Below are 27,574 nucleotides of genomic sequence, written 5' to 3' on the forward strand. Positions count from 1 at the left end.
TTTGTAGATTTTTTTTGTATTATTTTTTTTTTTTAATGAATCCTCTTGACTGATTGGCTAGGGTAAGTTTCCACTCCCTCTTGGTGCGTGTACGAGTCCAACTAACAAACACTTTGTCATTTTGAAAATACACACGTGTTGCATCATGGGAAATTTGTTTGCTTGTTTTGAGTTGAGTTGTCCCTAAAAGGGTTCAAACAAGGGAACATGGGACACAAACAGGAAAAGTCCTGAAGGAAGACAATATTTAAGAAGAATTATTTGCCGGAAGGGTTAGTACTTTGCCGCCATTAAAAGAAACGCTTGGCAGTGCCAGCAGGAGGCGCCCCATGCTGTGGAGTACAAATACACGTCCTTATATTGGTCGCCTGGGTCAGCCTCCTCCAGGTCAAAGGTCACACCTGGGTGCTGTAGGAGCGCGGCGGCGGGAACACGTCAGCGGGGGCGTAGTAGCTCAAAGAGGGGGCGGAGCACTGCGGCAAAGACGCCGCCGGGTTCTCGTAGTAAGTATGGAAGCCCAGACGCTCGCCCCCGTTGAGCATTTCCGGGGCGGCGATAGCGGCGCGGCGCGTGTATGGCGAGCACGCACGGCAGGCGTTGCCGCGGTGGGAGGAGGACGCGGCGCCGCAGTCCAACTGGTCCAGGGAGACGGGCGTGATGGCGGCGCCGTCGTTGGCCAGCGCGTTGCACGTGTTGCACGGGAAGTGAGCGAGCGGGTCGGCCTGAGGCGGCGAGCCCGCGTCCGCCTCGGAGTCATTCTTCTTACAGCAGTAATACTGCAGAGGGGACAGAAGCACAAGGGGCGGGGCTTTAGGGCGCCACTGGACCAAAGGAAGTCACTTGTATTAAAGGCCTACTGAAACCCACTACTACCCACCACGCAGTCTGATAGTTTATATATCAATGATGAAATATTAACATTGCAACACATGCCAATATGGCCGCTTTAGTTGACTAAATTACAATTTTAAATTTCCCGCGAAGTATCCTGTTGAAAACGTCACCGGTAGTAGCGGACATGTTCTTCCAGCCCGATCCAAGCTATAAGTCGTCTGCTTTAATCGCATAATTACCCAGTATTCTGGACATGTGTGTTGCTGAAACTTTTGCAATTTGTTCAATTAATAATGGAGACGTCAAAGAAGAACGACGTAATATTTTGTTTCATGAAATGTTAGATTCAAGTGAAATGAGTCCAATAGAGAACAATATGCCTTTTCCACCGCTGGAACTTTGACAGGAACTTTCCCATTTAAATATAAATAAATTAAATCCCCCCTGTGTTTCCATCAAAACTACACGGGTAGATTTAGTTCTTTAGGTGGGAACCGGTGTATTTGCAGCTGCCTTTAGCACCACAAACACAGCCGGTGTTTCCTTGTTTAAAATTCCCGAAGGTGAAGCTTTACTATGGAACAGAGCGGTCAAGCTAGGCAGGTTTCGGTGAGAAAATTGTGCTAATAAATCGGCTCTTACCGTAGACATGAGCGGAGCTTGCGTCCTCCTGCAGCTGCGGACTGTGACCTCCTCCCACCGGAGACACTGGCGGTCACCACACCCGCGGCCACACCCCTTCGACTTTCAGGTACAATATAATCTCACTAAAACACTAGTAACACTATAAGCAGATAAGGGATTTTCCAGAATTATCCTAGTAAATTTGTCTAATAGGGACGGCGTGGCGCAGTGGGAGAGTGGCCGTGCGCAACCCGAGGGTCACTGGTTCAAATCCCACCTAGGACCAACCTCGTCACGTCCGTTGTGTCCTGAGCAAGACACTTCACCCTTGCTCCTGATGGGTGCTGGTTGGCGCCTTGCATGGCAGCTCCCTCCATCAGTGTGTAAATGTGTGTGTGAATGGGTAAATGTGGAAGTAGTGTCAAAGCGCTTTGAGTACCTTGAAGGTAGAAAAGCGCTATACAAGTACAACCCATTTATTTATTTATTTAATAACATCTAAATCGCTCACACTGTATATGTATATTTTTTTCTAGTCCTTCACTCTCATGAATTGAATAACGTGGACCCCGACTTAAACAAGTTGAAAAACTTATTCGGGTGTTACCATTTAGTGGTCAATTGTACGGAATATGTACTGAACTGTGCAATCTACTAATAAAAGTATCAATCAATCAATCAATCACTTTCCTCATCCACAAATCTTTCATCCTTGCTCAATTTAATGGGAAAATTGTCGCTTTTTCGGTCTGAATCGCTCTAGCTGCTGGTGGCCGTGATTGTAAACATTGTGAGGATGTGAGGAGCTCCACAACCCGTGACGTCACACACGCACATCGTCTGCTACTTCCGGTACAGGCAAGGCTTTTTTTTATGAGCGACTAAAAGTTGCGAACTTTCTCGTCGATGTTCTCTACTAAATCCTTTCAGCAAAAATATGGCAATATCGCGAAATGATCAAGTATGACACATAGAATGGACCTGATGTACCCGTTTGAATAAGAAAATATTTAATTAAGAGTTTTGACTGGAAAATGTTTAGTTTTTTCTGCAAAAATATACCAAGATGATCACTTAAAATAATTCAACCAAAAATACTTAATCTTGTATCAAATACATGATTTGTATCTTTATGAGGAGTTTTCTTTTTCATTTATTAACGGCAGGTTAAAATTAGGGCAGGCGCTGCCGTGGTTTCTGTGGTTGTAGTTCTACTTCCTCTTGTCGGACTCTCAGTGGAAAGTACCGCATTTCTCAAGTCATATGTAATATTTCTGGCCTGACTGCATGTGATTTTCACCGGAATCTCCTTTCGTTACAGCACAGTCATAAAGTTGTCAGAAAGGAGTCTTCAGATTTAAAAGAAATATGGTTTAAGAAGAGAATAAAGTTGTTGTTTTTTTGGATTTTTTTTTGCAATGTTGTTACTTTTTATTCCAACTTATATTGTTCTTTGAATACGTGAGTTGTGTGGTCCTCTCTTGTCCTCTGTGTTTTTTATACACTTTGATTTTTAGTTTACTGTTTTAATTGATTTTACCCTTTAAAATAGTTTTTAATCATATTTGTTTTTATATTGTTTTTATCTTTATTTATTTTTTGTTTTATTCAGTCATTGGTGGAGCATAATATTGTTTTTAACATGGCTGTGCGGCACTTTGGAAACGTTATTGTTGTTTAAATGTGCTATATAAATAAAGTGGATTGGATTGGATTGGAATACTACAACCTTTTTCTGGTAAAAAATTAATGAATTATTCCAAAAATTATCACTCCTTTGAAAATAATTTAGAAAAATAAATGTTTTCTCATCATTTAATGACTTTTTAAAAATCCAATTACTATGTTAACTTTTTTTCCTGACACTAAAACTATATTCTTGCAATGTTAGGACTTTTAAAAGACTTAAAATAAAAATTTTTTCCAGAATATCACAATATTTCTTTTAAAATTACTACTTTTTGTGCCTGTTAATTATAAGATTTTTTAAATGTTTCCAATTTATAATATAAGGGGTATGTAAAATGTGTTATTACTCAAAATATTACAGATATACAAAAAGTACATATACATGTATACTTTTGTGTGATAATATTCCAATATTATTCTTGTAATAAATGTGTAACAATAATTAATAATAACACATATTTCTACATGTCTTTTTCTTTTCTTTTTTATTTTTTTAAATTAAATTTTATACATTTTCTGATACTACAGCAAATTTGGTTATTGTTATTTGGCCTTTTTACCTGTAACATTGGGACTTGTCAAGGTAGTTCATCATTTTTTTTAGAATTAAGACTTTTCTAAAAATGCACAATTTAAATCAACTATAATCTTCCTACAAAAATATTACATATTTATTTCTTCATAATTCCATCCATCCATCCATCCATTTTCTACTGCTTATTCCCTTTGGGGTCACGGGGGGCGCTGGTGCCTATCTTAGCTGCAATAGGGCGGAAGGCGGCATCCACTCTGGACCAGTCGCCACCTCATCACAGGGCCTTCTTCAAAATTATATCTAAAAAATAAAACTGTTTCTCATATGTAATTGTTTTTGTCTAACTGCTTTCTTAATTGTATTTTTTAATTTAATCAAAAAATTACATAAATCAACTATAATCTTCCTAAAAGAAATTGCATACTTATTTCTTCAAAATTCCATCCATCCATCCATTTTCTACCGATTATTCCCTTTTGGGGTCACGGGGGGCGCTGGTGCCTATCTTAGCTGCAATCGGGTGGAAGGCGGCATACACCGTGGACAAGTTGCCCCCTCATCACAGGGCCTTCTTCAAAATTATATTTAAAAAATAAATATGTAATATGTAATTGTTTTTCTCTAACTGCTTTCTTAATTGAATTTTAAATTTAATCAAACAATGACATCTTTATTGCCTAAAAAAAAAAAAAAAAAAAAAAAATCTTATAATGTTATGGCTTAATTTTTTTTTTTTAATTAATGTCCCGATACAACATTTTCACTTCAGACAGGATACTAGCACAAATCATAAATATTTGTAATATTTTGCAGCATGGAATGTTAGATTTAAGTGAAATGAGTCCAACTGAGAACAATATCGCTTTTCCACCGCTGGAACTTTGACAGGGACTTTCCCATTTAAATATAAATAAATTAAATCCCCCCCGTGTTTCCATCAAAACTACACGGGTAGATTTAGTTCTTTAGATCCAGGTGGGACTTTCGAAATGTTCCTGGAACTTTTAAAGCTGTCAATCACTGATTGTTTGAAGAAAGTTGGGTTGTTCCTAAAACCTTGTTTTGGAACCATTCCAGTTTACAAGACAACTTGTTTATTTCTTATTTCTTGCGTGTTTCTATGACGACGCGCTTGACAATGGAGAGAAAAAAAGAACGAAAGGAACTTTTGTGAGGCATCTGTGTGCTAAAGAACGCTGATCAGTGGAACTATATTGCAGTGATTTTACTCAGACAAGTCTTTAAAGCAGTGGTCCCAGACACGCGGCCCGCGGGCCAATTGCGGCCCGCCAGACGTTATTTTGCGGCCCCCACCTTTATATGAAAGTTTAATGTTAGTGCGGCCCGCGAGTTTTGTATGAATGGCGCTTGACAGCGTTGTGTGCGGAGCTGAAGGAATCTACCAATCACGGTGTGGTATATGGCTCTCGAGGGCCGAACATTGACGTCACTTGCGTGATGCTAGCAGAGGAACCCAGTATCCATCCACCCCCCAACCCCCCAACCCCCCACCCCGCTCGTTTGCTCCAGACAAAGACGATTTTTGTTATTTCGGTCCAAAATTGGCTCTTTCGACGTTCTGGGTTGCCTACCCCTGCATTAGTGGAAAAGCGGAAAATGAGTGAAAGCGACAGAGATGTTGCCTTGGAGACAAGGATTTTCTAACGTGCCTGGCTGCAGTCGCACCGCGACACCTGTCCGTCTGTAACGGACGAAATGGCTGGGGAGAGGGCAGTCCGGGCTTCCCTGCTTAGGCTGCTGCCCCCGCGACCCAACCTTGGATAAGCGGAAGAAGACGGATGGATGGAAAACAAATGTACCCTCTTTCCATTTACAGTAACACACTGTTAAAAACACCAGCCGTAGATTTTACAGTCAAAAACTGGCAGCTCAGGCAACATATATTTAACGCAAAAAAACAGTAATCCATCCATTTTCTACCGCTTGTCCCTTTCGGGGTCATTTTTTTCAATATACAGTAAGTAGGGCTCATTGCTCCCCTCACCTCCCAGGGGGTGGAACAAGGGGATGGGTCAAATGCAGAGGTTAATTTCACCACACCTAGTGCATGTGTGTGACAATCATTGGTACTTTAACTTTTTCTATTTATTTTAAAAGTAGGACTTTATTTTTAGGTACCTTATTCCCTTAATGTATTGGAGTGTTTAAAGGCCTACTGAAATGAGATTTTATTATTCAAACGGGGATAGCAGGTCCATTCTATGTGTCATACTTGATCATTTCGCGATATTGCCATATTTTTGCTGAAAGGATTTAGTAGAGAACATCGACGATAAAGTTCGCAACTTTTGGTCGCTAATAAAAAAAGCCTTGCCTGTACCGGAAGTAGCAGACGATGTGCGCGTGACGTCACCGGTGTGAGGACTCCTCACATCCGCACATTGATTACAATCATGGCCACCAGCAGCGCGAGAAAGCGAAAATTCCCCATTAATTTGAGTGAGGATGAAAGATTTGTGGATGAGGAAAGTTAGAGTGAAGCACTAGAAAAAAAAAAGAAAAAAAAGGCGAGTGCAGTGGGACCAATTCAGATGTTATTAGACACATTTAGTAGGATAATTCTGGAAAATCCCTTATCTGCTTATTGTGTTAATAGTCACGGGGGGGTAAAATGGGTGGACCCAAATGCTGTAAAGACAAGCTGAAATAGTGTTCAAGGGTTATTATTAATAAAACCTGAGGGAAAAGGAGGCAGCTTGTAGTCCTAGGCTTTGCAGTCCAGGAGAGCACACTGAGGCTAGCAGGCTGAGGCTAGCAGGCTGTGGCTAGCAGGCCGAGGCAGGCACATACGGCAAGTAGGGAACACATGTAGCAAGGTGAAACGATCTGGCAATCGCGCCGAGTGGAGTCCAAACATTTGGAGCCTGCAGGTGATGAGTTGATGGCAGGCAGGTGAGTGATTAGGGTGCTGGGATCAGCTGTGTCAGGCTGAGAGCTGGAGCCAAGCCTACGCCCAAAACACGCCCACTCTCCCAAAGACACAGAGAAAAACAGACAGACTGACTGTGACAGTTAATAGTGTTTTAGTGAGATTATAAAGTCATACCTGAAAGTCGGAGGGATGGGGTGACCGCCAGTGTCTCTGAGAGAATTAAGTCAATGGAGAAGCCAAGATGACAGAAGGAGGACGCTAACTCCGCACAAGTCTCCAGTAAGAGCCGACTTAATATCACAATTTTCTCATCCAAAAACTTGCTGGTTGACATGTGGTAGACAAACATGTTCGCTAAAGCTTCACAACAAACAAAAAAACACTGGCAGTGTTTCGGTTGCTAAATGCAGCTGCAATCCACCGCTTTCCACCAACAGCATTCTTCTTTGACGTCTCCATTATAAATTGAACAAATCGCAAAATATTCAGCAACACAGATGTCCAAAATACTGTGTAATTATGCGATGAAAAGAGACGACTTTTAGCCGTGAGTGGTGCTTGGCTAAAAATATCCGCTCAACCAATAACGTCACAAACACGCGACGTTTTCAACAAGAAACTCCGTAGGAAATTTAAAATTGCAATTTTATTAAACTAAAAAGGCCGTATTGGCATGTGTTGCAATGTTAATATTTCATCATTGATATATAAACTATCAGACTGTGTGGTGGGTAGTAGTGGGTTTCAGACTATCAGACTTTAATGACTGCTAATTTCAGTTTATATTAATTGTGTTTTTCTGCACACAGGAGCTGCTTCACTCTGGCTGGCATGAATGAAGCATCGGGTTAGAAAAGCTTTCAGAGGGGTCACCTGGAGTCGACAGTAACAGAGGACTGCTACGATGCACAGCAGTATCACTCCCGCAAGAATTCCTCCTGCTATCACGATTGTTCCCGCTGACATTCGACCAGATCTCCATCAAACCCTTCGGGGACAAAACACAAGGAGGATGTTGGAGGGCGACACAATAATGTCTTACTCAATCAAATATTAGTTACGAATATATGGGTGCCTCTCTTTATGGAACTGCTAGTGATGAAACTGTGGACACACACACACACACACACACACACACACACACACACACACACACACACACACACACACACACACACACACACACTTGTATTTGGCACCCTCTTGAGACCTCCGAAAAATGCCTACATTTTAAGGACCAACCTTTCTAGATATATAAAGATTTGTATTCAGAACATTAATAAAATATACATACTATGTTATGCAAATATAAAAATGGTAAGCTTTTAGTTAAATAAAAACAAAAAATTGTTTGTAATTGGTTTTTAATCGTCATTATTTACTTCAAGTTGTTACAGTATGTCTCGATATACATATTTATTTTACAAAGGTCCACTTAGGAGTTTTAAGGGACTTTGCAGGTTTGGACAGGACAGCGGGGCATCCATGTGACAGGGCAGGGCAAAAATGAGAGGCTTCCAACGGGGGCCTATGACGCGTGGTCCTAAAGACAGTAGTATCACCCCTAATCTTGTTATCAAGGGGCCCTCCGTCCCAAATAATCAAATATCGTCCCCATATTTTTTATTTATTTATTTTACATTTTTAAAAGGGGGTGCATTTCAATTTCTTACACAATTACAAATGTTGGCCAGAGGGGGAGCACTTAAAATTTTTACACACACTTGTTATTTCATATGTTGACCGGAGGGGGAGCACTTTTAAAACCGACACACAGTCAATTTGAAAAATCCCTCCTTTTTGGGACCACCCTTATTTTGATAGATTTCACCACCAGGGGGTGCAAATGAGACATTCTCTATTAGATGGAATGCTGTTCCATATTGGGACCATTATTTCGGTCCTAACTTGTTCACACCTCCTCATATGGAAGCTACTTTTCCTTGTTGATGTCTCAAGAAGGGTAGAAACACACACACACACACACACACACACACACACACACACACATACACATACACACACATACACACACACACACGACTTACATTAGCAGACAGTCAGAGATGGAAGGGCGGGAGAAGGTGGGACGTCATGACACAAAGTGGACGATGTCACTTTAAATGTCCGCTTTCTCTCCGGAAACCTGTAGACAGAAAAATAGGCAAATTATTTCACTTGTCAAGGTTTTTTCTCATAATTAAAAGGCTTTTTTTTTTCTTAAAAAAGGAAAATAATTCATCACATTTGTGCCTTTTTCCTCCTACTCATAATACGACTTATATAAAATGTATTATTACTCAAGAAATTACTGTACAACTATAATTATTCTGGTCTTGTAAAACTGGGATAAAATATGACAGTTTTTTTTTTTCTCTGAATACCCCAACTTCATTCTTGTAAAAATCAGGAATTACTCCACAAAATTGGAAAAGAATTTAAAAAAAAAAAGTTTTCTCATCATTTAATTACTTTTTAAAAATAATATTTTTCTTCTATATTCTCACAATATTAGGACTTTGATACCTAAAATATTATTTATTGTATTTTTTTCTTAAAATATCACAACTTTCTCTTCAAATTACTACTTTTTTTTTTTGCCTTTTATGAGTTTTTTTCTTTTTCACTTTATGATATAAGGAATATGTAAAATGTGTTATTACTCAAAATATTACTGGTATGCAAGTTAATACTTCTTTCAAAAAAAGTATATATATATATTTACTCTTGTGTGATAATATTCCAATATTATTCTCATATATTACATGTATATAAATAATTCATAATAATACATTTTTCTATATTCCAGATTTTTTTCTTTTAATATTATACATTTTATTTCTGATTCTGATACTATTACAAATGTTTCTGCTAATATTAGGCCTTTTTTTCCTGTAACATTGGGACTTATCTGGCATTGTGGCGATGTGGTTGTGTTCTCTCGTTGATGCAGGCGGAATGGACACAGCGGGAAGGTAAGAAATTATGATTTATTCATATTACAAAACAGACTAGGTACGGAAAACACTTGCACAAAGGCACTAAAGACAAAACCAACAGAACTAGCGTGGAAGCTAGAAATAACTGAAAGCGCTAGCATGTGAGCTAGGTAAACAAACACAGGAATAGCGTGGAAGCTAACGAATACAAAGTCTTTACCACAAGCGGGGATAGCGACGTCACCTGTTGCATTGGACAGCAAATTAGACTGCGAGGACGAATGACAAAAAAGGGCAGGCTTAAATAGGGACAGAAATTAGGAGGCAGGTTTGCGTCAAAAACACAAGACAGGTGACTTTAATACATAACTATGACAACAGAACAAAACAGGAAGTGCCACCAGGAACTAAGGAAGACAAAATAATAGGGGTGTAACGGTACGTGTATTTGTATTGAACTGTTTCGGTACGGGGTGTTCGGTCCGGTTCGGAGGTGTATCGAACGAGTTTGTATGCTAAAGTCTTAACAAGCTGCTCTGCTTTCTGCCTCTGTCTGAGCACCCAGCATTGTCCCGCCCACACAACCATCTGATTGGTTACATACAAAGCCAATCAGCAGTGCGTATTCAGAACGCATGTTGTCAATGCTTCAGCGTCGAGCAGATATGTGTTTAGCAGCGGACATCGTACTCTCCCCAAATGATAAAAAACACTTCCCAGTCACAACTACTACTAACATCACTATGAGCTCGTTGACCTTCTAAAACTTAAACTGCAGCTCAGCTCGCTCGCAGTTCTGGCTTGAGGTGAAGGCTAATTAGCTTTTAGCGTAATGTTAGCTCATTTTTCTGTGTGTGTGTGTGTGTTTGTGCATGTGTTAGGGGCAGCAAAGCCCTGTGCGTGTGTTATTTCACATGAACTAACATGAACTCCATGGTGTTCAGGGATGAATAGTCTCTCCTATTGCTATTGTACTATTTTTTCTGCTGTAGTTACATTAATCATTAGGGACAGTGTGGCGCAGTGGAAGAGTGGCCGTGCGCAACGCGAGGGTCCCTGGTTCAAATCCCACCTAGAACCAACCTCGTCACGTCCGTTGTGTCCTGAGCAAGACACTTCACCCTTGCTCCTGATGGGTGCTGGTTGGCGCCTTGCATGGCAGCTCCCTCCATCAGTGTGTGAATGTGTGTGTGAATGGGTAAATGTGGAAGTATTGTCAAAGCGCTTTGAGTACCTTGAAGGTAGAAAAGCGCTATACAAGTACAACCCATTTATTTATTTATTTAATGTAGCAGCCTAGTTTTGAATAGCAGGGTCCCTGCTATCACATGTTGACAAAAACATAACATTTATAAAACAAAAATAAACTACAGACTTGAAACTGTTTAATGTTGCACTTTTTATATGTAGAAGAAAGGTTTTGTGATTTTATTTAATCAAAGCAACAACTTGAGGCAGTTTAATGTGGATTAACGTGGGCAGAATTATTATAGTGTTCCCAATGTTAAAAGGATAAAGCCATTGTTTACAAATGTGGTAAATAAATAACCAAAAAAATTATATTTTGTTGTTTTCTTACTGTACCGAAAATGAACCGAACCGTGACCTCTAAACCGAGGTAGGAACCGAACTGAAATTTTTGTGTACCGTTACACCCCTACAAAATAACAGAATAAAACCAGAATATGCCATGGTCCAAGTAGCGGATCATGACATTGTCAAGGTAGTCCGTAACTTTATTGTTATGCTTTGTTGCAAATATGTCAACAGGGTTGCGAGAACAGTGAACGCACCTGAATGTGTGTGTGAGCTAAAACTATGCGGACAGACGTGTGTGTGTGTGTGTGTGTGTGTGTGTGTGTGTGTGTCTGCAGCTCCTCCATTGCATCACAGTAATAAATTATAAACACAGCGGGCCATGCTAATGTCGTTAAAAGCGATACCAAACCTCCTCTTCCTTTCTCACTGTAGTCCTCCTGGCCTTTCAGTGTAATGTGCTGCTAACACACACACACACACACACACACACACACACACACACACACACACACACACACACACACACACACACACACACCTATGCAGTAATTATGAAGCCCGGCGACTGACTTCTACACACATGGACAAAAGGAAATGCAATCATTGCGGAGAAGAAACTAAACTCTTTTGACTAACACGTAAGAGAACTAGGGCAGAAAAGCTCAGAGTGGAGATTTTCCAACAGGATGCGCCGTGAGACAAAGACGGCGAGAGACAACAGGACGCTGCGCTGTCCGAGCGCCTCAAACTACCTTACCCTGCATCCTCAACGTGGACTTGAATAAAGTGCGGTCCGTGTTTTCCAACGCACCAATTTAAACAATACATTTCACTCTTCTGCTGCTGCCTACACTTCGTTTCGCATTTTCCAGCACACCTTCAAAACATCCACAAGTCCGTGTTCTAGCCGTTCAGACGGCTGTGTGAATTAAAAGTTACGGTAAAAATGTCCGCTGTGTGGGATTATTTTACCCTACAAAACGAAAAAGATGAAGAGGTGGAGTGCAAAACATGCCACAATAAAGTCAAGCGTGGTGGTAAAGTTGTAAGACATTTTAATGACTCTTGCGAGTGGGAGGCTTTTATATGTATGTATATGTGTGTATATATATGTATGTATATGTACATATATATATATATATGTATATATACATACATATATATGTATATGTATATGTATTTATATATATATATAAATATATATAGTTAAATATACATCTGGGGTGCCCTTGCTTTTTCTTCAGGCAAGCTACTTTTCAATTGACCACTAAGCTATCCATTATCAACCATTTGGAATTGATTTATGCTGTCTTTAAGTTGAAGTGGTGGGGTAAGGACACCTAGTGGCCATTATAACTCCATCCATCTATTTCCTAACGCTTGTCCCTTTTGGGGTCGCGGGGGGTCGCTGGAGCCTATCTCAGCTGAATTCGGGCGGAAGGCGGCGTACACCCTGGACAAGTCGCCCCCTCATCGCATGCCACTATAATTCATTAAGTTAAAGTCATTACGCAGCAAGTTAAATGACGCGGACACATTTGTTACCGCATACTTTCAGTGAAGACTTTGTATGTGCAGGCAATATGCAACTGGAATTATTTGCTACCGGCTTATATTGACAAATGTGTTGTTGGAGACTGCAATATTCTTCAATTTGTGCACAAGGGTTGAGGAGTAGAAAAAGTTGGCAGGCAACTTGACCGTGCACGACGGCAGCAGATGCAATCAGGGCTTTTTTTGCAACAATTTGCGGCGTCACTCCCCTCTGCGTGTGTGCGCGCGCTCACAATTTAAGAGGTGGGATGATGTCACGTCATCCTTTGTCGACCTGTGCCATGTGCTGTTTGCAAACGCCGGGCGAGGGTGAAGAGGTTTCACGCTCCTCTTACGCGACTATTTTTAGCGTCCCTCTGCACGGCGCGAAGCCATGAGCGGATGAGAGAGGTGTCATATTTTAATTTGCTTCCTCGGCGGGGGAAAAACCGTCACGCACACACACACACACACACACACACACACACACACACACACACACAAACGCCAAAAAGTGAGAGTCACATGACTGTGGGTGCTGATGATTTTTTTCCCACCCAAACACCTGAAGGAGTTTTTTTTAGGAAACACTCCTGCTTTTATTTAAGGAGAGGTGAGGGGGGGGGGGGGGGGAGTGATCAAATGATGTTCCATTTCTTGAAGAATCCCAATAACAAAAAAAAAAAAAACTAACAAAAGGTGCAAAATATTTCACGGGGATTATTCCGTATGTAAGCCGGGCTTGTGTCTCGTGTTTGCATGGGGGAACACAGTCACTTGTCTCTGTGTGGTTGCCGAGCAACCGGCCGAGATCCAGGTTGCATAAACCCACTTAGACCACTGAGGTGGGCTTAAAATGTTCATCTAAGGCAGGCACGGATGGCAGTGAAATCCCTAAAACGGTCTGAAATACAGCTTTTACCCTCTTGTCATCTTCATTTCAAACCCACACGCCAGTTGCATGTTTATAAATTAAATTAAATTAAATTAAATTAAATTAAAATTAAAGGCCTACTGAAATAAGATTTTCAGTAGGCAGGTCCATTCTATGTGTCAAACTAGATCATTTTGTCATGCCTGTAATTCAGGTTTAAGTTAGATCATGTTTGTTTTGTTTTTGGACTCTTGTTTCCTGTTTTGCACTTCCTGGTTTTGTTTGTTTCCATAGTAACCCATTAGTTTCCACCTGGTCTCCAAGTCACGCCCAGCCCTCAGTCCCACACCTTTTTCTAATCATCATAGCTGCTATTTATACCATTCTGTTTCTGTCCTCGTTCTGGGAACTTTGCTATGTATTTTCTGCTGTAAATGCTCCTTGCTTTTCATGCCACTTGTTTTTGGTCACAGTAAGTGTTTTGTTTTAGTTGTTTAAAGCCACGCCATCGTGCTGTTTTTGTTTATAGTTCATTCATGCCATCGTGCAAGTGTTTTTGTTTCCTGTTTGTATTTTGTAGCCTAGAATCATACCTCCTTCTGAGCGCCCTTTGTTTTGCCTTTTTTTGTGTGTTTAGTGTGTAAATAAACGTAATCATGTACCTGAACACACGCCTGGCTCGTGCAAATCATCCTCCGCGTCGAAGATGCAAAATAAACCCAAGTCACAGTCCTGACAAATTTCGCGATATTGCCATATTTTTGCTAGAAGGATTTAGTAGAGAACATCCACGATAAAGTTCGCAACTTTCGGTGCTAAGAGCCTGCCTGTTTGATGGCTCCTCACATATTCACATTGTTTTTAATGGGAGCCTCCAACAAAAAGTGCTATTCGGACCGAGAAAACGACAATTTCCCCTGTAATTTTAGCGAGGATGAAAGATTCGTGTTTGAGGATATTGATAGCGACAGACTAGAAAAAATAAAAAAGTTAAAAAAAACGCGATTGCATTGGGACGGATTCCGATGTTTTTAGACACATTTACTAGGATAATTCTGGGAAATCCCTTATCTTTCTATTGTGTTGCTAGTGTTTTAGTGAGTTAAATAGTACCTGATAGTCGGAAGGGTGTGTTGACGCCAATGTCTCAGGGGAGTCGACGGCAGCTATGGACGGTACAAGCTCAGCTTTTCTCCTGTAAGAACTGACTTTTTAACCACAATTTTTCGCTCTGATCCGTAGGAAAGTTTCACCTCCAGGAATTTTAAACAAGGAATCACCGTGTGTTTGTGTGGCTAAAGGCTAAAGCTTCCCAACTCCATCTTTCTACTTTGACTTATATTAATTGAACAAATTGCAAAAGATTCAGCAACACAGATGTCCAAAATACTGTGTAATTACGCCGTTAAATCAGACGACTTTTAGCTGTGTGTGTGTGCAGCGCTCATACTTCCTAAAAACCCGTGACGTCTTGCGTACACGTCATCATTACACGACGTTTAAGACGAAACTCCCGGGAAATTTAAAATTGTAATTTAGTAAACTAAACCGGTCGTATTGGCATGTGTTGCAATGTTAATATTTCATCATTGATATATAAACTTGTCAGAGTTATTTGTTGATGAAACCCAAGATGCAGAGACGGAGGCAGGCATAGAATATGAAAACATTATTTAATTAAAACTAAACAAGAACAAACAAAAAGCACGCACGTGGGCGGAATAACAAACTAAGGGAGCTAGCACTGGAAGCTAGAAAACAAAAAGGAACTTTAGCATGGAAGCTAGTAGGTAGCAAACAGAAAAACTGGAAATAACTAATGCTAACAGAAACAGCTTACCGCTACGACGACCATGACAAAATGTAGCACGACAGGTAGTAGCTGTAACAAAACGACATGACAGGTAGCACGACAAGAGTGACATGTGGCAACAACAATACAATACAATACAATGATCCAGCAACTGACACAAGACAAAGGAGGTACAAATAGGAGGTGAAGCTTTACTATGGATCAGAGCGGTCAAGCGAACATGGATCCCGACCACATGTCAACCGGCAGTTTTCGGTGAGAACATTGTGGTATAAAGTCGCCTCTTACCGGAGATCAGCGGAGCTTGCAGCTGCGTGACTTCCCTCAGAGACTCTGGCGTGAAAACACCCGTGGCCACACCCCTCCGACTTCAGGTACTATTTAATCTCACTAAAACACTAGTAACGCAATAAGCAGATAAGGGATTTTCCAAAATCATCCTAGTAAATGTGTCCGAAAACATCTGAATCACTCTCACTTGCCCTCGCCTGTTTTTATTTTTTTTCTAGTCCTTCACTCTCACTATCCTCATCCATGAATCTTTCATCCTCGCTCATATTAATGGGGAAATTGTCGCTTTCTCGGTCTGAATCGCTCTTACTGCTGGTGGCCATGATTGTAAACATTGTGAGGATGTGAGGATCTCCACAACCCGTGACATCACGCGCACATCGTCTGCTACTTCCGGTACCGGCAAGGCTTTTTTATTAGCGACCAAAAGTTGCTAACTTTATTGTGGATGTTCTCTATTAAATCCTTTCAGCAAAAATATGGGAGTTATTTGATGGGAGTTATTGGAGCACATACTTGTTGGTCACAAAAAGCCTTCATGAAGTTTGGTTATTTTATGAATTTATTACTTTATTATTATTTTTTTTCTGTTGTCCTTCGCTATCAATATCATCATTCACAAATCTTTCATCCTCGCTCTAATTAATGAGGAAATTGTCGTTTTCTCGGTCCGAATAGCTCTTGCTGCTGGAGGCTCCCATTAAAAACAATGTGAGGACGTGAGGAGCCCTCACACTTGTGACATCATCGTCTGCTACTTCCGGCTTTTTTATCAGCACCAGAAGTTTCAAACTTTATCGTCGATGTTCTCTATTAAATCCTTCCAGCAAAAATATGGCAATATCGCGAAATGATCAAGTATGACACATAGAATGGACCTGCTATCCCCGTTTAAATAAGAAAATCTCATTTCAGTAGGCTTTTAAGTTAAATTAAACGTAATTTAATGTAATTTATTTTAATTTAATTTAATGTAAGTGTTCTTTCTTCCAGTAAAATATATATTTTATAGCGTCAAAAAAATCAAAGCAAGAAAAATGGCTTCCTGTGATGAAAAAGTAAGAAGTAGCAAGCTGTCGATGACCAAATTCTGTCGAAAATGTGCATTTTATTGGATATTTAGGTTTTTTGTGGTGTTTATGTAAGGTTTAATCCAGGGGTGTCAAACTCATTTTAGATGGGAGGAAATCACAGCATGATAACTTAAAAATAAAGACAACTTCAGATTGTTGTGTTTGTTTAAAAATAGAACAAGCACATTCTGAAAATGTACAAATCATAATGTGGTTTTTTTTCTTTACAATTACATGTTGAGGTTAAGAGTATACAGTCGTGGTCAAAAGTTTACATACACTTGTAAAGAACATAATGTCATGGCTGGATTGAGTTCCCGAAATTTCTACAACTATTTTTTTTTTTGTTTTGATGGGAGTTATTGGAGCACATACTTGTTGGTCACAAAAAACATTCATGACGTTTGGTTCTTTTATGAATGTATTATGGGTCTACTGAAAATGTGAGCAAATCTGCTGGGTCAAAAGTATACATACAGCAATGTTGATATTTTCCTACATGTCCTTTGGCAAGTTTCACTGCAATAAGGCGCTTTTGGTAGCCATCCACAAGCTTCTGGTTGAAATTTTGAACACTCCTCTTGACAATATTGGTGCAATTCAGCTAAATGTGTTGGTTTTCTGAATTGGACTTGTTTCCTCAGCATTGTCCACACGTTTAAAACCTTCATTCTAGCCTGATTTAACCATTCTTTTACCACTTTTGACGTGTGTTTGGGGTCATTGTCTTGTTGGAACACCCAACTGCGCCCTAAGACCCAACCTCCGGGCTGATGATTTTAGGTTATCCTTTAGTAAATTAGAATTCCATCCATCCATCTTCTTCCGCTTATCTGAGGTCAGGTCACAGGGGCTGCAGCCTAAGCAGGGAAGCCCAGACTTTCCTCTCCCCAGCCACTTCGTCCAGCCCTTCCCCGGGGGATCCCGAAGTGTTCCCATGCCAGCCGGGAGACATAGTCTTCCCAACGTGTGAAATGAATTATATTTATATAGCGCTTTTTCTCTAGTGACTCAAAGCGCTTTACATAGTGAAACCCAATATCTAAGTTACATTTAAACCAGTGTGGGTGGCACTGGGAGCAGGTGGGTAAAGTGTCTTGCCCAAGGACACAACGGCAGTGACTAGGATGGCAGAAGCGGGAATCGAACCTGCAACCCTCAAGTTGCTCTACCAACCGAGCTAAACCGCCCCATGTGTCCTGGGTCTTCCGGTCGGACGTGCCCTAAACACCTCCCTAGGGAGGCGTTCGGGTGGAATCCTGACCAGATGCCCGAACCACCTCATCTGACTCCTCTCCATTCATCAATTTAATTTGTCATGTATAAATATTTTTTCCATTATTTGTTACATATAAGCTACAATTATTTTCTGTAAAATGTATGTTGTGTTCGTATTTTCGAGTGTCCGGAATTGATTATTTGGATTTATATTAGAGTGGCAGCTCGTACCATGAAACACTTGTACTGGCCCTTTCCAAAACATCACAATTTCAACATGTTCTTAAGAAAAAACTAAACATTTTTAGAGATATGACAAAAATATGGCCACATAATGAATGGTTTGGGGTACATAAAAAACAAGTTTCCATTGTGTTGGATGTAAATATAAACAGAATACAAGGATTTGCTAATCATTTTCAACCCATATTCAGTTGAATATGCTACAAAGACAACATATTTAATGTTAAAACTGATAAACATTTTTTTTCCCCCGCAAATAATCATTAACTTTAGAATTTGATGCCAGCAACACGTGACAAAGAAGTTGGGAAAGGTGGGAATAAATACTGATAAAGTTGAGGAATGCTCATCAAACACTTATTTGGAACATCCCACAGGTGTGCAGGCTAATTGGGAACAGGTGGGTGCCATGATTGGGTATAAAAACAGCTTCCCAAAAAAGGCTCAGTCTTTCATAAGAAAGGATGGGGCGAGGTACACCCCTTTGTCCACTACTGCGTGAGCAAATAGTCAAACAGTTTAAGAACAACGTTTCTCAAAGTGCAATTGCAAGAAATTTAGGGATTTCAACATCTACGGTCCATAATATCATCAAACTGTTCAGAGAATCTGGAGAAATCACTGCATGTAAGCGGCATGAACCAAAAAAAACCAACATTGAATGACCGTGACCTTCGATCCCTCACCGACATCAATCTCAAAAGGATATCACCACATGAGCTCAGGACCACTTCGGAAAACCACTGTCACTAAATACAGTTCGTCGCTACATCCGTAAGTGCAAGTTAAAGCTCTACTATGCAAAGCGAAAGCCATTTATCAACAACATCCAGAAACGCCGCCGGTTTGTACAAGGGGAAAATATGTGCTTTGTCATCTAATTTTCCAAAATTACTTCTAAAATCATTTATAAACAACATGAAACGCATTGACTTTTTTTTGTTTGTTACCATTTTCACTTGCAGCCGCATGTAGACGTGGGTAATTTACAAAGGTCCAGTCTTGCCTTTCTCTTTTTTATGCATAATGCAGATGTGAACTCGCGCTGACGATAATGTTTACGGATGATAATGCCAGCCCGGTTGTAACCAGGGCAACAGTGCAGCTTTTACAACGGCGGCGGCGACAAGCGCAGAAAGAGACACTGGACTATGTCCCCTTCAAAAGGAAAATGGACGTTAGTGTAGTAATGAAGAAGAAGCATATTTACATCCATCCATTTACTACCACGTATCCTTCTGGGGGTTGCGGGGAGAACCTGGCACTTATCTCAGTTACGCTCGGGCGGAAGGCACCCTGGACAAGTCACCACCTCATTGCAGTGCCAACACAAAGATCCACACTCACGTTTACACACTAGAGACATCCATCCATCCATCCATTTTCTACCGCTTGTCCCTTTTGGTGTCGCGGGAGGGGCTGGAGCCTATCTCAGCTGCATTCCGGTGGAAGGCGGGGGAACACCCTGAACAAGTCGCCAACTCATCGCAGACACTAGGGACAATTTAGTGAAGTGAATTATATTTATATAGCGCTTTTTCTCTAGTGACTCAAAGCGCTTTACATAGTGAAACCCAATATCTAAGTTACATTTAAACCAGTGTGGGTGGCACTGGGAGCAGGTGGGTAAAGTGTTTTGCCCAAGGACACAACGGCAGTGACTAGGATGGCAGAAGCGGGAATCGAACCTGCAACCCTCATGTTGCTGGCACGGTCACTCTACCAACCGAGCTATACTTAAGCTTAAGTGTTACTTTTTTCCTCAACAATATAAGACCATCCATCCATCCATTTTCTACCGCTTGTCCCTTTTGGGGTTGCGGGGGGTGCTGGAGCCTAGCTCAGCTGCATTCAGGCGGAAGGCGGGGTAACACCCTGGACAAGTCGCCACCTCATCGCAGACACTAGGGACAATTTAGTGTTATTTAAAACTTTTTTTTCTCAACTATATAGGACCTAATTGTCAAAATAGAACACATTTTTCCATCCATTTTTTATCGCTTGTCCCTATTGGTGTCACGAGGGGTGCTGGGGCCTATCTCAGCTGCATTCGGGCGGAAGGCAGGGAAACACCCTGGACAAGTCGCCACCTCATCGCAGACACTAAGGATAATTTAGTGTTACTTAAAAAATATTTCCTCAACAATATAGGACCATCAATCCATCCATTTTCTACCGCTTGTCCCTTTTGAGGTAGCGGGGGGTGCTGGAGTCTATCTCAGCTGAATTCGGGCGGAAGTCGGGGAACACCTTGGACAAATCGCCACCTCATCGCAGACACTAGGAACAATTTAGTGTTACTTAAAACTTTTTTCCTCAACAATATAAGACCATCCAACCATCCATCCATTTTCTACCGCTTGTCCCTTTTAGGGTCACAGGGGGTGCTGGAGCCTATCTCAGCTGCATTTGGGCAGAAGGCGGCGTACACCCTAGACAAGTCGCCACCTCATCGCAGACACTAGAGACAATTTAGTGTGACTTTGAACTTTTTTCCTCAACAATATAGGACCTATTTATCAAAATAGACCACATTTTCCATCCATTTTCTACCGCTTGTCCCTTTTGGGGTTGCTGGAGCCTATCTCAGCTGCATCCGGGCGGAAGGCGGTGTACACACTGGACAAGTCGCCACCTCATTGCAGACACTAGGGACAATTTAGTGTTATTTAAAACTTTTTTCTTAACAATATAGGACTTAAATTTAAAAATTATTCACAGGGGGTACATCACAAAGGTTGAGAACCACTGGAGTAAGAAATCGAGCAATACCTGCTTCCATTCTTGAAGTCATGATATGAAGATTTCCTTTAGGCGTCCTCCTTCTCCTCCAACTTCGTGCAGGAAATCACGGCGGGTTCCTTTGCAATTTTAAAGCCCCCGGAGCCCTCAATTATTCAAGTATCATTCCTTTGGACAATATTTTTCCATCAGTGGGGCCAATTTAGCCGGCTCGTATCAGATGGAAAAAGGAAAGTGGAAGAAAAAAAAAAAAAATTCTCTTTTTGAAAGCCCTCGTGTGAACGTGTGAGGAGAGGGAAACACAATGAGGAGGAGGAAAAGTGGAGGACTAAGTAGTCTAAAACAAGAGCGGAGCAATCCAATCAGTGAGGCATCTTTGGTGTTTGGAGGGGTTGCCATGACGACCACTAATAACGCCGTGATGAAGGCTGGCATCAGAATGTAAGAAAAAGAAAAGACTTACCGGTCGCTGGCACCCTCTGGAAGACATCCTCGGGGCTGCAAAGCATTCTGGGAAAACACAAGAGTGATGATTTGAAACTACCAAGGAAGCTTTTAAATGAAACCAGCACCTGGTTTATCTACTATTTTGTTTTTTAAGCATGCTTTTTTGTTTGAACCCTTCTCGGGGTAGTTTTGCACATTTCTACACATTTTGGTGTTACTGAACCACATCTGAAAAAACGGCTTATTTAGCCTGACTGCATAGTTGTTGTTTTGGTGATGACGTAGTGTAACAGGTGTGTCCACTGCTAAACACTACTACCGACCACACAGTCTGATAGTTTATATATCAATGATGAAATATTAACATCGCAACACATGCCAATACGGTTGCTTCGGCATTTTGTTGGGTGTGGCACCGAACGAAGATGTTGACATGCGGAGTTTCAAGCACTCCTTATTCTCTAGCGCAGGGGTAGGGAACCTATGGCTCGCGAGCCAGATGTGGCTCTTTTGATGTCTGCATCCGGCTCTCTGATAAACCTTAGCTGGCATTGCTTAACACAGGGCTATCCAAAGTGCGGCCCGCGGGTCATTTTTTAACGGCCCCACGGCACATTTTAAGAACACAATTAAAAAAGAATAAAAACATAAAAAGTGGTATAAAAGAGCAAACAGGTGAAATGTAACAAGAAATTTGTTGCAATGCTTACTCTTATAACACAAAGCTGCCATGCAGGCTGTTTCTTTCTTTAAAAAAGAATAATACATCCAAAACAATGTCATTTGGAATTATGGACCGATACAAGGCTTTGATTACATCACATTAAATATTCCACTTTGAGATATTTTTTGGGGGGAAAATGTTGCATATTTTGTGTTATACCATTTAAAAAACTGAGCTGTTTTTTTGTTTTTGTTTTTAAAGAAGGGCCTAAAACAAACAAAACAAAACATAAACAACAATAAAAATTAAAATTGACGGATATATCCGAAGTTGATCACGAGATTATTGTGCTAAAAGTAAAAAAAAAATTACAATTTATTTTTTAACACTTTAATAAATAGGACGCTTTTGGGTCCCCAATTATTTTAGTGTGATTTGTTTTGAAGTGTCATTGCTCCAAAAATAATAATGAATCAAAATCCAAAATTAAGGCTCCAATTATTATATAATCTCAAACATCCCACCTAAAAAAGTTATTGGGTGAAAATATTGCATATTTAGTGTTTTTTCCCAAAAAAATTTCTAATGTTGATCTAGAGATTTAAAACTTGCATAATAATAAAAAATTATAATACTGAATAATGACACATTTTTAATATTTTTTTTGGACCAAAACCCTTTGGGGTCCCCGGGATCATAACTGAGTGGAGGCCCAAATGTATATTTTTTTTATACATTTGGTTTTTAAAATAAAAATTATGAAAATGGCCCCCGCTTGCTCTGATTTTTCAGTGTGCGGTGGGCACCCCTGGCTTAACACGATAATTATGAATAATTCCGCTAGTAAGCACGGAGCTAAAAATAACATTCAAAATACAAAACGTTCTCATGCATTTTATCCATCCATCCGTTTTCTATCAGACTTTTTCAAGAAGTCGCATTAATGGTAAGAAGTATTCGATTTATTATTGGTTAACTTCAGAATAAGAATGTTATTAAAACGAATAAGGGATTTATTATACTCTGAACATGTTGGTCTTACTTAAAAATGCACACATTTAGTTGTATTCAGTGTTAAAAAATATTATATGGCTCTCACGGAAATACATTTTTAAATATTTGGCTTTCATGGCTCTCTCAGCCAAAAAGGTTCCCGACCCCTGCAATACGGCCTTTTTAGTTTACTAAATTGCAATTTTAAATTTCCCACAAAGTATCCTGTTGAAAACGTCGGTATGATGACGCGATTGTAGCGGACATTTTTTTCCAGCCCGATCCCAGCTATAAGTAGTCTGCTTTAATCGCATAATTAAGCAGTATTCTGGACATCTGTGTTGCTGAATCTTTTTGCAATGTGTTCAATTAATAATGGAGACGTCAAAGAAGAAAGATGTAAGTGGGAAGCGGTGTATTGCAGCTGCCTTTAGCAACACAAACGCAGACGGTGTGTCCTTGTTTACATTCCCGAAGGTGAAGCTTTACCATGGAACAGAGCGGTCAAGCGAACATGGTTCCCGACCACGGTAGTTTTCAGTGAGAAAATTGTGGTAATAAGTCGGCTCTTGCCGTAGACATGAGCGGAGCTTGCGTCGTTGATCGTGCACCTGTCAAAGAGGCAGCTGCGGACTGTCTTGCCTCCTCTGACCGGCCGCCCCCGAACGTGGAATGCTCAGCCCGGCCCGACCGGCTGCTTTCGCTTCACCTCGTCGAGAAACGTGGCTTCCCTAAGAGACACTGGTGGTCACCACACCCGTGGCCACACCCCTCCGACTTTCAGGTACGATAGTATAATCTCACTAAAACACTATTAACACAATAAGCAGATAAGGGATTTTCCAGAATTATCATAGTAAATGTGTCTAATAACATCTGAATCGCTCCCACTGCCCTGTCTTTTTTCTTATTTTCTTTATTCTAGTCCTTCACTCTCACTTTCTTCATCCACAAATCTTTCATCCTCGCTCAAATTAATGGGGAAATCGTCGCTTTCTCGGTCCGAATCGCTCTCGCTGCTGGTAGCCATGATTGTAAACGATGTGAGGATGTGAGGAGCTCCACAACCCGTGACGTCACACGCAAATTGTCTGCTACTTCCGGTACAGGCAAGGCTTTTTTATTAGCGACCAAAAGTTGCGAACTTTATCATCGATGTTCTCTACTAAATCCTTTCAGCAAAAATATGGCAATATCGCGAAATGATCAAGTATGACACATAGAATGGACCTGCTATCCCCGTTTAAATAAGAAAATCTCATTTCAGTAGGCCTTTAATGTATCCCTTGGCTGCCTTTTAGAGCAGGGGACCCCAACCCTTTTTCCACCAGGGCCCGGTTTAATGTATGCATTAATTTTCACGGACCGGCTTTATACGTTTGGCAGAAAAAACAGCAAAAAAACAAGCATAAAAAATAATGCTGAAGTCGTGGAAGCCCTGGGCGTGTTTATTTGCGAAGAAATGGTCCCCGGCACGTTGATGGCATGTACTTTATACCAGTGTTTCTTAACCATAGCGCCCCCTAGAACGTAATATGTGTTTTCCAGCTGTGGTTCATATAGGCCATACTTGCCAACCCTCCCCGATTTTCCAGGAGACTCCCGAAATTCAGCGCCTCTCCCGAAAACCTCCCATAAGAAATTTTCTCACGAAAATATCCCGAAATTCAGCCGGAGCTGGAAGCCACGCCCCCTCCAGCTCCTTGAAAGCAGTGGACCTGAATGGGGACAGCCTGTTTTCGCGTCCGTTTTCCCGCTATATAAACAGCTTGCCTGCCCAATCACGTTACAACATCTACGGATTTGAATAAAAAACTGCACACACAAGGAGACGAAGCAGAAGAACGAGGAAGTTACAGCCATGGCGACGCCGTCTGTAATAGAGTGATTCTATGTTGTCTGTCGCCATCTCCTGGTGGATGTTGGCTATAGCGTTATGGGGTTGCTTTTTGATTGGCCAACGATTTACGTGGTGTTGTGCACCTGACGGCAAGTGAGGGAGTCTGTTCTGAAGCCCACAGTAAAGAGACGTAATTTCATCACCTCGCCTGGTTATTGACTCCAACCCAATATATTACACCGTCGACGAGCAAAATGAAGAAATAAATGGCAGAACAAAGGTTACTCAAATAGTGAAAGGTAAGTGTTGTTGTTGGGTTTTTTTAGTAACCAGCAAGCACAGTACAGTTAGTATAACAACTGTGTTTTTATTAGAGGCCGACTGAAATTCAACTATTTGTTTTATTTATATATATAATAAAATAAATATATATAGCTACAATTCACTGAAAGTCAAGTATTTCATATATATATCCATCCATCCATCCATTTTCTAACGCTTATTCCCTTTTGGGGTCGCGTGGGGCGCTGGCGCCTATCTCAGCTATATATATATATATATATATATATATATATATATATGTATATATATATATATATATATATATATATATATATATATATATATATATAATAAAAATGATACAAATTATGATGAAAATGCATGTCAAATATGTTGTTTGTCGTTAGTATCATCACTTGATGATAACAAATATTACCGTAAAACACATCAATAAACAACTGGTACTCTCTGCAGTTGAGTAAATATAGTACTCACCTGCAAAATATGCCATCCAGTATAAAAAGTCATATTTGTGCACAAAGTACAAAATATTCCATCTAGTATAAAATGTCATATTTGTGCACAAAGTACAGATGTGTACCATAAGATGATTAAAAAAAAAAAAAGTGCAAATTGTGTGAAATGAACTAAGTTGAGGGCAGATGTTACCTCACTGATTGACCTCATTGTTCCGCAGATTAAAAAAAAAAAAAAAAAAAAAAAAAAAAATATATATATATATATATACACACATATAATAAAACAAATATATATTATCATGATTAAAAAATTAAAAATTATATATATATATAATAAAAATTATACAAATTATGATGAAAATGCATGTCAAATATGTTGTTTTTTGTTAGTATCATCACTTGATAACAAATATTACTGTAAAACACATCAATAAACAACTGATACTCTCTGCAGTTGAGTAAATATAGTACGCACCTGCAAAATATGCCATCCAGTATAAAAAGTCATTTTTGTGCACAAAGTACAGATGTGTACTATAAGATGATTTTTTTTTAAAAAGTGCAAATTGTGTGAAATGAACTAAGTTGAGGGCAGATGTTACGTCACTGATTGACCTCATTGTTCTGCAAATAAAAAATAAAAAAAATTAAAAAAATATATATATATATATATATACACACATATAATTTAAAAAATATATATTGTCATGATTAAAAAATTCAAAATTATATATATACATATGTATATATATATATATATATATATATACATATATATGTATGTATATATATATATACATACATATATATGTATGTATATATATATATATATATGTATATATATGTGTGTATATATATATATATATATATATATATATATATATAATAAAAATGATACAAATTATGCTGAAAATGCATGTCAAATATGTTGTTTTTCGTTAGTATCATCACTTGATGATAACAAATATTACTGTAAAACACATCAATAAACAACTGGTACTCTCTGCAGTTGAGTAAATATAGTACGCACCTGCAAAATATGCCATGTAGTATAAAAAGTCATATTTGTGCACAAAATACAAATGTGTTCATGTGTTAAGTGTGCATTAGAACATATGTAGATAATATAAGATAATAAAAAAAAAAAAAGGTGCACATTGTGTGAAATGAACTAAGTTGAGGGCAGATGTTACGTCACTGATTGACCTCATTGTTCCGCAGATGTGCAAAAGTGTGCAATGACTTCGTCCTTACCTTCGACGCAAATGTCTGCAGATCCTTCTTTAATCGTCTCCTCCCCCCGACCCACCAACTCCAAGTCGGTCCGACAATCCTCTCTCTTCCCCGGTCATGAGCGCCACCAGCAGCCCCTCTGCTCTCCCGCCACAACCATCACATCATAATCGTCCTCACGCCGCTGCTGCTGGTTCTCCTTCTGCCTCTCTTTAGTGACAGAAGCCGGCGAGGACCTGTGGATCTGCTCGGGGAGTCCTCCTCCGTGACCCGCGGGAGAGGAGGCGGCGGTCCGCCAAATGAGCGTCACACCTCGGCATGGCTGTGCTCGCCAGCGCTGGAGGTTCCCCGCTGCTGGTGGTGGTGGTGCTGGTGGGGGGTGGACGCTCGGTCCTTTTTTTTTGGTGGTCCCGGCGGGGCGGGATGAGGGGGGCGGCTTACGGAGTGGCAAGTACCTGGGAGACAAGGGGAGTGGGCGGTAGTGACAGAGGTGAAATAATAGTACCCACCATCCTTAAGGTATAATTTGAATAATTAAAACAATGCCCAGCCATTTTTTCTACCGCTTATCCAAGGGGTCTCGCGAGCCAGATGACTGCATCTGGCTCTCGGATAAATCTGAGCTGACATTGCTCAACACAGGGGTGCCCACACTTTTTCTGCAGGCGAGCTACTTTTCAATTGGCCAACTCGAGGGGATCTACCTCATTTATATATATCATTTATATTTATTTATTTATGAAAGAGACATTTTTGTAAACAAGTTACATGTGTTTAATGATAATGCAAGCATGTG

The 27,574-nt window shown here is 40.2% G+C and overlaps 1 protein-coding gene across 2 annotated transcripts; it reads right to left on the reverse strand.

Annotated features, from left to right (window-relative positions):
* On the reverse strand, positions 1-27,202 carry LOC133548821 (protein FAM163A-like). 2 transcript variants are annotated; one of them, XM_061893754.1, is made up of 5 exons: positions 26,800-27,202; positions 21,304-21,350; positions 8,624-8,721; positions 7,449-7,563; positions 1-776 (listed from the first exon to the last, which is right to left on the reverse strand). In XM_061893754.1, the coding sequence occupies exons 4-5, from the start codon at positions 7,539-7,541 to the stop codon at positions 396-398; spliced, it is 474 nt and encodes a 157-aa protein (XP_061749738.1). In that variant the 5' UTR covers positions 7,542-7,563; positions 8,624-8,721; positions 21,304-21,350; positions 26,800-27,202; the 3' UTR covers positions 1-395. The 2 variants fall into 2 exon arrangements, with proteins under 2 accessions (XP_061749738.1, XP_061749739.1); XM_061893755.1 differs by lacking the exons at positions 21,304-21,350; positions 26,800-27,202 and adding an exon at positions 20,871-20,989.
* Between the last annotated feature and the right edge of the window lie 372 nt (positions 27,203-27,574).

Source organism: Nerophis ophidion, linkage group LG03, assembly GCF_033978795.1.
Source record: "Nerophis ophidion isolate RoL-2023_Sa linkage group LG03, RoL_Noph_v1.0, whole genome shotgun sequence".
NCBI classification, from domain to species: domain Eukaryota; kingdom Metazoa; phylum Chordata; class Actinopteri; order Syngnathiformes; family Syngnathidae; genus Nerophis; species Nerophis ophidion.

What these genes read in the sequence shown, in the direction of transcription:
- LOC133548821 (XM_061893754.1), bottom strand. Translation starts at nt 7,541, where the DNA reads ATGTCAGCGGGAACAATCGTGATAGCAGGAGGAATTCTTGCGGGAGTG. An exon ending in TCTGTTACTGTCGACTCCAG is followed by an intron (nt 777 to 7,448) that starts GTGACCCCTCTG and finishes TCCCCTCTGCAG; the next exon opens with TATTACTGCTGTAAGAAGAA.